This window comes from Oncorhynchus tshawytscha, linkage group LG09 (genome assembly GCF_018296145.1).
Source record: "Oncorhynchus tshawytscha isolate Ot180627B linkage group LG09, Otsh_v2.0, whole genome shotgun sequence".
Classification (NCBI taxonomy): Eukaryota; Metazoa; Chordata; class Actinopteri; order Salmoniformes; family Salmonidae; genus Oncorhynchus; species Oncorhynchus tshawytscha.
Window position 1 is genome coordinate 56,436,246 of NC_056437.1, and position 11,343 is coordinate 56,447,588.

At 43.3% G+C, this 11,343-nt stretch overlaps 1 protein-coding gene and 1 long non-coding RNA gene across 9 annotated transcripts in view; both read left to right on the forward strand.

The window, feature by feature from the left end:
• LOC112258321 (ankyrin repeat and KH domain-containing protein 1-like) overlaps positions 1-3,259 on the forward strand; it is a 65,557-nt gene extending 62,298 nt beyond the window's left edge. For 5 of the 8 annotated variants that reach the window (XM_042327100.1, XM_042327101.1, XM_042327102.1 and 2 more), the window contains exons 30-34: positions 1,255-1,428; positions 1,686-1,940; positions 2,125-2,324; positions 2,438-2,602; positions 2,700-3,259. In XM_042327100.1, coding sequence (XP_042183034.1) covers positions 1,255-1,428; positions 1,686-1,940; positions 2,125-2,324; positions 2,438-2,602; positions 2,700-2,759 — 854 coding nt within the window. In that variant the 3' untranslated portion in view covers positions 2,760-3,259. The remainder of the gene's footprint in view (positions 1-1,254; positions 1,429-1,685; positions 1,941-2,124; positions 2,325-2,437; positions 2,603-2,699) is intronic. The other 3 variants (XM_042327103.1, XM_042327104.1, XM_024432625.2) reach the window with 1 other exon arrangement.
• Positions 3,260-4,970: 1,711 nt separating this feature from the next.
• On the forward strand, positions 4,971-10,818 carry LOC112258322. The gene is made up of 3 exons (XR_002954720.2): positions 4,971-5,535; positions 8,977-9,134; positions 9,911-10,818. It is a non-coding gene; the product is annotated as an uncharacterized LOC112258322 (long non-coding RNA).
• Positions 10,819-11,343: the final 525 nt, after the last annotated feature.

Consider the following 11,343-nt stretch of genomic DNA (forward strand, 5'->3'; position numbering starts at 1 on the left):
AATTCTTCCTTTGGTCGCCTTTCCTTCCAGTTCTCTGCTGCCAATGACTGGAATGAACTGCAAAAGTCACTGAAGCTGGAGACTCATATGTCCCTCACAAGCTTTAAGCACCAGCTGTCAGAGCAGCTCACAGATCACTGCACCTGTACATAGCCCATCTGTAAATATCCCATTCAACTACCTCATCCCCATACTGTATTTATGTACTTATCTTGCTCCTTTGCACCCCAGTATCTCTACTTGCACATTCATCTTCTGCACATCTACCATTCCAGTGTTTAATTGCTATATTGTAATTACTTCGCCAGCATGGCCTATTTATTGTCTTAACTCCCTTATCCTACCTCATTTGCACATACTGTATTTAGACTTTTTCTACTGTATGTTTGTTTATTCCTTGTGTAACTCTGTGTTGTATGTGTCAAACTGCTTTGCTTTATCTTGGCCAGGCCGCAGTTGCAAATGAGAACTTGTTCTCAACTAGCCTACCTGGTTAAATAAAGGTGAAATAAAAATACAAGTGCAAAATGGGAAAGTACAGACCTCGCACTTTTCTATGTAGCCTGCACTAATCCACCTTGGACAACTATTGTGCACAAGAATACCTCATGGTCTAGACACACTGCTGCACCTTGTGACTTTTGTCGAGTCTCCTGGTACTACTGTCCGTGTTTTTACTCTGAGACAGACACTTTATGCCCTTGGTTGTTATCGCAGAAACCAGGATCAACTGACAAAGTTCCTGCTGGAGTGTCGGAATATACCAATCGCACGCACCCCCCCATGCTGCTTCCCCCATATCACTGGGTTCACGGTGTTTGCCCTGCACCCTCTGGGCAAGCTGAAGGAGATGGATGAGAACAAAGCGTCTGGAACTCTATTGGAGGGATGTGACACCATTCTTCCACAATAAATAATAATTTGTTATTTTGTTGATGGTAGTGGTAAATACTGTCTCAGGCGCTGCTCCAGAATCTCAAAGTAAGGTTTACATCATTGTCATGCTCATCAAACCATTCAGTGACCACTTGTGCCCTGTGGATGGTTGCAGTTACCTTGCCCTTTGAGGGGTTGAGTGGACCTAACCCATGCAAGGAAAATGCACCCAACACCATAGGAACCAGAACCCTAATTTATTTACTCAACTGCTTCCTTTATTTTGGCAGTTACCTGTATATAGACAGATTAGTTCAGTTTATTACAGTGGTTTGTGCCTACATAATTTAACCGGGTCAGTTGAACTCTTTGTTTCAGGAATGCACCCAATGGACCCGTCGGGAAACTCCATCTCTTCGTCTGCTGCGCTGACTAGCTTCGCCACCAGTATCTCTTGCAGTCCAGTGTACCTGCAGGGTCCAGCCTCCGTGGGCACGCCCTCCTTCAGCCGCCAGCACTTCTCTCCTCACCCCTGGAGCGCCTCCACCTCCTGTAAGAACACAACACAGGGAGAGGAAACAGGGCCGTTGCATAGATGTTCTGTGCCCCCCCCTGTTTTTTGTTGTTTTGTAAACAAAGTACATTAGCTTCGTTGTCTACTGTCAAGGTGGGGACACCGAGACAGTCACTTGGTAAAATAATGAAAGTAAATGTAGCCAAATCAAATGATTTAATGTGATTTTATCCTAAGTATTTGATTAATCTAACATTTGGAAAGTTAACAAGCCAAGCCTTTGCCCCTCCCTCAGGTGAGTCCCCAGTGCCCTCTGTGTCGTCCGGGGGCTCGTCCCCCCTCTGTGCGTCCATGGTGACCCCGGCTCTGATTCAGGCTAAGCCCAGCAGCAATAGCCAGCAAGACCGCAAGGTGCCCCCTCCCATCGGCACTGAGCGCCTGGCACGTATCCGTCAGACGGGCTCCGTCAACCACGCCATGCTCACTGCCAGCTACACACCGCCTGTGGGACAGGGGGGCATCTGGTCCTTCGGAGTGGGCAGTGCTTCTGGTGAGTGTTCAGGGGGAAGGTGGATGGGGTTAGTGCACAATGGATAGATGTAGACCTGATCGTCTTAACTTCAGAGCGTTTTAAGATGTTTCTTGTAAGGTTTTGGAATATATTGTGAATGTCTTCTGTGTAAATGTTTTTTTTTTAACATGACAATTAACTCTCACACCATCCCAAATCTCAGTCCTCCCCTCTTACCCTCCACCAGAGGCGATGTCGGGCTGGTCTCAGCCCCTGATGGGCGGTCACGTGATGCACCAGCAGATGCAGGAGCAGAGTGCTTTCTCCCAGCACCAGGCCATGGAGCGGGACGACACGGGCATCGTGAACCCCTCTAACACTTTCCATCAGCCCATGCCCACCAACTTTATGGACTTCCCAAAGGTAACGGACACAGCTAAGTAGTTGGTGCAAAGATCTCCTGGTGCGAGTGATCCTATGAGCTCTATCACAAAAACAAAATGTTTACCACTTCTCTCTCTTATTGTCGTTTCGAGGGTTTGCCAATATCAATGTATGGCGGGACGATGATTCCTCCCCACCCTCCTATGGGAGAGGCCCCCGGGGGCCCCGTGTACAACGGGCTCCATAATGCTGACCCTGCCTGGAACCCCATAATGAAGGTGGTCTCTAACTCTGCAGATAACTCAGACCCCCAGCAGGTAAGCACTCTCATAAACATTCTTCACTTATTTTCACCATTACTCAGTCCTCACTGTTGTGGTTTTGTAGCTAAGTGAGGAAAACTTGTCGTTTTAGGTCTGGCCTGGGACTTGGGCCCCGCACGTTGGGAATGTGCACCTGAATCATGTCAACTAAACACGCGGCCATCAAAGCATAGGACCAGTAACAAGACTCATACACGTTTAAGAGAACCAGATAATTACATAATATTCAACGATATTAACCTAGGGAGTGTCCAGAAAGGTGGAATTGGATGGTTGGACACCATTTTGATGTGCCTAACTAAAAAGACAAATCCAGTGTGGGCTGTAATGTGTTTACCAATGTCTATGAACAAACCGATTTGCCTGTTCAACAGGATCCATTCTCTGCGTAGTATAGCCATTATTTTGACTTTAAAAGCCCCACATGAATTGTTCTTGGTCTGCAGGGCTCTACGGGACTGTACGCTATTTATACTCAGCCCAAGAATTAGGTGATAACATAAAGAGAGAAATCAGACCTTTTAGAGTGGTAAATACATGTATAATTGTTTACATACTAAAAAGGGTTCAAATGAGAGTACATTTCATGTCGTATAGTGGCTCTACTTTATGTAGCCTGTATTAATGTGAAATATTTACCTTAATATTCAATAAAAAGACGGAACTGTACCATCTTCGCCTTTCTATTCTTATTGCATTAACGTCATGACATACACCTCATGATTCTCCAGACACTTGTTGATTTGAAGTGCCCTTGGTCTGTCTTAGTTTAAATAGTTTAAGTAGTAGACTATAGTGTCATGTTTACTCATGATGATGTCATCACTCACTGACTGCATGTTCTGGCAGGGGGTTCTGTTTATGATCTTGCAACTGTCTTGCATGCATCAAGAAGTTTCCACAAGAGACTGCAATCTGGCAATTATTTTACATTCAATAGAGCCCCACCAGCAATAAATTGTCTACCCAGATAACACCCAAAAGCTCAGTATGTTTTGACAGTATCTGGTTATCCTGTTTAAATGGATTATGGCTCATCTGCCTTGTTTTGGAATAACATGTATTTTGATTGTAAACAATTAAGGCTGAAGATGTTTGAGTAACTTTTTTTTCTTCTTCTTCTTCAAAACAACCAAGATTGACTGGGAATTACATTTTAATGAGCGACCACTGTCACGCAATCTGAGAAAATAAAGCTGTCTTGGTTGATATAATACTTTGAATAACATTGTCATGACGTCACATAGACAAATAAATAGGTGACATCAATCAAACTTTATTTCCTAGTCCTCATTTACACAGTACAATTAAATCATGGGACTTGGTTAATTTCCATTCATATTGAATCAACAATGTTATTGTGAGCTGTAAAATGTATTTTAGCTCTGTTGTATCATACAGTTGTAGTAAGGTGTGATTGCGACACCGAAACTAAACCATGCCTCTCATCAGTAGCTTTTTCATAAACACCTGCACGTGGCTCTCGGCGCATATTGAGTATATCAATCTTGAAGTGGTGTGTCTCCCAGCGGTCCCGTGTTTCCAAACAAACTTTCGAGTTGGCGCAGCATTAGTTGACTAAAGGCCAGAGTTGACATTGATCTGCAATAATTTGGCCAGGCTGTTTTTGTTTTGGAACTTTTAATTCCTTTTATATAACTTAATTGTTTATTCATCGACTTTCTGCAATGTCTTCTAATTGTAACCGCAGTATAGGCCTTAACTGCTCTATTCCCAGTAGCTTTGAGCAGTCGAAAGACTGGTCTCAGCTGCCCGACACCTACCATCAGACGCCCGGAGGCACTCTGTTCTCCATGACTCCTGGAGGTAAGTTACGCAAAAATAACGGAATTCTGCCGAATACTTGTCATATAGAACAGGGGCGTCATGCACCACAAAAATCCAAAGGGGGCACAAAGTAGGTAAGGATGGCTGGGGGGGTGCTTTGGAGGGTTTTTTCCCTAAACATTTTCCCAACACCTGAAACGGACATAATCATATGCTCAATTCTATGTTAATATCTTTCTGCATATCTAATCATACCTCTTGAACTATTATATGATTGGTGGTTCTATTTTAAAATAAACAAAATATGCTTTTCTGCTAAAATCTGAGTCGAAGATTGAATGTGTGATTTAATTATTGCTTGCTTTTCTAAATTTCTCTCTGCCCTTTTGTGGGGAAAACTCATTCTGATTGGCTGGCCTGGCTCCCCAGTGGGTGGGCCTGGCTGTCATGTGGGCGGACCTATATGCCCTCCAAGGTCCACCCATGGCTGCACCCCTGCCCATTTATGTGAAATCCATAGATTAGGGCCTAGTTTATTTATTTCAATTGACTGATTTCCTTATATGAATTATAACTCAGTAAAATATTTCAAATTGTTGTATGTTTTATATTTTTGTTCAGTATAGTTATCTGGGCTAGTTCAAGCGATCTTCCTAAAATTGCTATGTGGCAAGTAGTATTACAGAGAAACCATGTTTGTTTAAACGGGACAAATCTGAGGGGGCATGAATTCTCAGATATTGAAAAACACACTGGAATGTACTGTAGCTACTAGTTTGGAGAATAAAGTGCCTTGTGCACCAGTGCCTAAAGATAGACCTCAGGAACTCTGTGCTGATTCTGTCATTTTTTTTAGGAACTTATGAACAGTACTTACAGTCCTATTGCATTAAATGCACTTTTACCTGTTTCCATAATTTTAGCAGCAGAAAGTTATCTCTGTCAAGATGAGTTGATCCGATATGTCAACTGGGAGTGTACATGTTATTTGTATTTATTTTTAACTGTTATTTTACCAGGTGTGTTGACTGAGAAAACGTTCTCATTTACAGCAATGATCTGGGGCCATGCGTGTGAGGAGGATAAATCAGTCGGCAGCCTTTCAGAGAGAACTGAGGGAATTAACTGTATGACAACAGGTATATGTTGTCTACTCCCTACTCCCTCTGTTCAGGACACACTGCAGTCTCAAGAGTTTGGTTGCATAACATGTTTTCCCTGCCTTTTATGACCAGATACAGTCAGTGCCTTGAATCTATTATATTGCGCCTAAAAACCTGCTCCTTTTACTCTCTGTTCCGAACGTACTAGACGACCTGTTCTTATAGCCTTATCCTACTCCTCCTGTTCCTCTGGTGATGTAGAGGTTAATTCAGGCCCTGCTGTGCCTAGCTCCACTCCTACTCCCCAGGTGCTCTCATTTGTTGACTTCTGTAACTAAAATCCTTGGTTTCATGCATGTTAACATTAGAAGCCTCCTCCCAAATGTTGTTTTATTCACTACTTTAGCACACTCTGCCAACCCGGATGTCCTAGCCGTGTCTGAATCTTGGCTTAGGAAGACCACCAAAAACCCTGAAATTTCCATCCCTAACTATAATATTTTCCGACAAGATAAACCTGCCAAAGGGGGCGGTGTTGCAATCTACTGCAGAGAGGGTGCAGAGTTCTGTCTTACTATCCAGGTCTAACTAACATTTAAAAAATCCACCTCTCCAGAAACAAGTGTCTGTTTCCGCTTGCTATAGACCACCCTCTGCCCCCAGCTGTGCCCTGGACACCATATGTGAATTGATTGCAATCGTACAATCTAAGCTTGATGCCCTCAATCTCGCACAAATTATCAATGAACCCACCAGGTACAACCCCAAATCCGTAAACACGGGCACCCTCATAGATATCATCCTAACTATCCTAACTCACCCTCCAAATACACCTCTGCTGTTAACAACCAAGATTTCAGCGATCACTGCCTTATAGCCTGCATCCATAATGGGTCTGCGGTCAAACGATCACCCTACGTCACTGTCAAACGCTCCCGAAAACACTTCAGCGAGCAGGCCTTTCTAATCGACCTAGCCCGGGTATCCTGGCAGGATGTTGACCTCATCCCGTCAGTAGAGGATGCCTGGTTATTTCCTCACCATCTTAAATAAGCATGCCCCATTCAAAAATTTAGAACCAGGAACAGATATAGCCCTTGGTTCTCTCCAGACCTGACTGCACTTCTTCACAAAAACATCCTGTGGCGTTCTGTATTAGTATAGAATAGCCCCCGTGACATGCAACTTTTCAGGGAAGTTAGGAACCAATATACACAGGCAATTAGGAAAGCTAAGGCTAGCTTTTTCAAGCAGAAACTTGTTTCCTGTAGCACTAACTCAAAAAAGTCCATGGAGAATAAGAGCTTCTCCTCCCAGCTGCCCACTGCACTGAGGCTAGGAAACACGGTCACCACCGATAAATCCACCATAATTGAGAATTTCATTTAGCATTTTTCTACGGCTGGCCACACTTTCCACGTGGCTGCAAAATCTGGACCCCTACAAATCAGCCGGGCTAGACAATCTGGACCCTCTCTTTCTAAAATGATCTGCCAAAATTGTTGGCAACCCCTATTACTAGCCTGTTCAACCTCTTTCATATCGTCTTAAGATTCACAAAGATTGGGAAGCTGCCGCGGTCATCCCCCTCTCTTCAAAGGGGGAGACACTCTAGACCCAAACTGCTACAGACCTATATCCTACCCTGCCTGCCTTAGGTCTTCGAAAGCCAAATTAACAAATAGATTACTGACCATTTTGAATCCAACCGTACCTTCTCCGCTATGCAATCTGGTTTCAAAGCTGGTCATGGGTGCACCTCAGCCACGCTCAAGGTCCTAAATGATATCATAATCGATAAGAGACATTACTGTGCAGCTGTATTTATCGACCTGGCCAAGGCTTTTAACTCTTGTCAATCGCCACATTTTTATTGGTGGACTCAACAGCCTTGGTTTCTCAAGTGATTGCCTCGCCTGGTTCACCAACTACTTCTCTGATAGAGTTAAGTGTGTCAAATCGGAGGGCCTGTTGTCTGGACCTCTGGCAGTCTCTATGGGGGTGCCACAGGGTTAAATTCTCTGGCCGACTCTCTTGATGGTATACATCAATGATGTTGCTCTTGCTGCTGGTGATTCTCTGATCCACCTCTACGCAGACGACACCATTCTGTATACCTCTGGCCCTTCTTTGGACACTGTTAACAAACCTCCAGACAAGCTTCAATGCCATTCAACTCTCCTTCCGTGTGGTCTCCAACTACAAGTAAAACTAAATGCATGCTCTTCAACCGATCACTGCCCACCTGTCTAGCATCACTACTCTGGGCGGTTCTGACTTAGAATATGTGGACAACTACAAATACCTAGGTGTCTGGTTAGACCGTAAACTCTTCTTCCAGACTCATATTAAGCATTGCCAATCCAAAATTAAATCTACAATCGGCTTCCTATTTCGCAACAAAGCATCCTTCACTCATGCTGACAAACATACCCTCGTAAATCTGACCATCCTACCGATCCTCGACTTCGGCGATGTCATTTACAAAATAGCCTCCAACACCCTACTCAACAAATTGGATGCAGTCTATCACAGTGCCATTAGTTTTGTCACCAAAGCCCCATATACTACCCACCACTGCGACCTGTACACTCTCGTTGGCTGGCCCTCACTTCATTACTCATCGCCAAACCCACTGGCTCCAGGTCATCAAGTCTCTGCTCGGTAAAGCCCCGCCTTATCTCAGCTCACTGGTCACCATAGCAGCACCCACCCGTAGCACGCGCTTTAGCAGGTATATCTCACTGGTCACCCGCAATGCCAATTCTTCCTTTGGTCGCCTTTCCTTCCAGTTCTCTGCTGCCAATGACTGGAATGAACTGCAAAAGTCACTGAAGCTGGAGACTCATATGTCCCTCACAAGCTTTAAGCACCAGCTGTCAGAGCAGCTCACAGATCACTGCACCTGTACATAGCCCATCTGTAAATATCCCATTCAACTACCTCATCCCCATACTGTATTTATGTACTTATCTTGCTCCTTTGCACCCCAGTATCTCTACTTGCACATTCATCTTCTGCACATCTACCATTCCAGTGTTTAATTGCTATATTGTAATTACTTCGCCAGCATGGCCTATTTATTGTCTTAACTCCCTTATCCTACCTCATTTGCACATACTGTATTTAGACTTTTTCTACTGTATGTTTGTTTATTCCTTGTGTAACTCTGTTGTATGTGTCAAACTGCTTTGCTTTATCTTGGCCAGGCCGCAGTTGCAAATGAGAACTTGTTCTCAACTAGCCTACCTGGTTAAATAAAGGTGAAATAAAAATACAAGTGCAAAATGGGAAAGTACAGACCTCGCACTTTTCTATGTAGCCTGCACTAATCCACCTTGGACAACTATTGTGCACAAGAATACCTCATGGTCTAGACACACTGCTGCACCTTGTGACTTTTGTCGAGTCTCCTGGTACTACTGTCCGTGTTTTTACTCTGAGACAGACACTTTATGCCCTTGGTTGTTATCGCAGAAACCAGGATCAACTGACAAAGTTCCTGCTGGAGTGTCGGAATATACCAATCGCACGCACCCCCCCATGCTGCTTCCCCCATATCACTGGGTTCACGGTGTTTGCCCTGCACCCTCTGGGCAAGCTGAAGGAGATGGATGAGAACAAAGACATCTCAGGTAAGCCCTTATACTAACAGTGACTACTGAATGTCCCATGAGACCCACTAGCCTCTTGCCCTAGCCTGGCCTCTTGGTCACCTGCTCTCCCAAACACCTGACTCCTTGCCCACATGGCTTTGTAGCAGATATAGTATGTGCTTGGAACAGGTTCTCTCTTGTTTTGTTCTTAGAAGTGGTGCAGGGACAGTAAATTAAGTAATTGCACTCATTCTGTAATTACATACATTTGTTTCATGGTGCATTTGTTTATATCCTAATATAAAAATACAGTATCTCCTTGTCATTGTCACTAGATTTACTCTATTGTGCATTCATATGTTCTGATGTCTCGCCTTCCTAACTTGCCTCATTTTACTGTCTCCTTAAATTTCACTTATAAAAGGGAGCAGACAGGTGGCTTGGTTCAGGCCGATGTCAATAAGTACTTTATTTCAGATAAGGAAGCGGGCTACTTAGGCCTGTTGTCATCAGTGCAGTGTGTATGAGGTGGCAAAAGGCCATACTCTCACCTAGTGTGCAAACCAGTCAGTTTGTGTTTAAAAAAATACAATAAAATTGTACCAGCATTAGACCAAGTTTCAAGGCGAAACCGCTCCATGAGAAAAGCAAACGTATGTCAAGCTGCTGGCCAAGCCTTGTGCTGCATATCTTGTGACCACTCCATTTAGGTTTCATGCACCAGAAAGGGCTCTATCAGTGCGCATAGCTTCTTGGAAGTTCAGGAAAGGAAATGTCCCCAAAGCTGACTTGTGTTCTCTCTTCTGTTCCTACAGCTGATGGTGTCCAGTTTGTAATTGACATCTGAACCTACTCATCCAGACCAGCTCTGTTGGAGAAATTGTATTCCGTTCAGACCACTGGGTGGTCTCTACTGGTCAGTGGACAGAACACTCACTTTATATTCCCTTCTGTTTAATCCTGGTGGATGATTCAAGAACCGTTAAAGGCTCAGTTGATCTGAGGCTAGAGGAAGAATTCTGGGTAAATTTTAAGGGTGGCTGTATTCAGTCTGCTAACTGTGCCAAAGAGGTTAACTCATTGTTCTGCTGATTTTATCTGATGTACTTTTTATTCTGTACACTAGGTACTTTATGTTTTTACAGGATTAATTAATGTATAATTAGTTTTGTTCATGGGAACAAATATGTTCAAGTTGCATTTTTATATGTGGTGTGTGGGTAGGCAGCCGAGTATGAGGTGTTCTAGAGATTTCTTCAATTATAATCTCTGGGCCCTTTGACAGTGTGTGCTGTTCAGCTGCAGAAAAAAATAAATGAAAGAACTGAAAGAAAGGAAAAAGTTAAGGGTGCTTTGTGTGTTTTTAGTCATGTAATTGTTTGAAAAGACAAGGCAATGGCCCGAGAAGGGTGGCGTTTGTGGTATGTTTTGAAGTAACTCATTGCCAATGTATAGATAATTAGTTTAGAGTAGGGATCAACTAGATTCGGCTGCGGGACAATTTTGTTCCCACGAACAGACCTATTTTACAAAAACGTAATAATTTCAAACCTTGCTTACGTTTGTATACGATCACATATCTCTCTATTATGGGTGGGAATACTTTGAAACAGATTTTCAAAATTAAAATCACTTGCAGCTGATATGCTGGTGTTTTTAGTCTTATGTCCAACAAAACAAATATAATATACAGTGCCTTGCGAAAGTATTCGGCCCCCTTGAACTTTGCAACCTTTTGCCACATTTCAGGCTTCAAACATAAAGATATAAAACTATTTTTTTGTGAAGAATCAACAACAAGTGGGACACAATCATGAAGTGGAACGACATTTATTGGATATTTCAAACTTTTTTAACAAATCAAAAACTGAAAAATTGGGCGTGCAAAATTATTCAGCCCCTTTACTTTCAGTGCAGAAAACTCTCTCCAGAAGTTCAGTGAGGATCTCTGAATGATCCAATGTTGACCTAAATGACTAATGATGATAAATACAATCCCACCTGTGTGTAATCAAGTCTCCGTTTAAATGCACCTGCACTGTGATAGTCTCAGAGGTCCGTTAAAAGCGCATCATGAAGAACAAGGAACACACCAGGCAGGTCCGAGATACTGTTGTGAAGAAGTTTAAAGCCGGCTTTGGATACAAAAAGATTTCCCAAGCTTTAAACATCCCAAGGAGCACTGTGCAAGCGATAGTATTGAAATGGAAGGAGTATCAGACTGCAAATCTACCAAGACCTGGCCGTC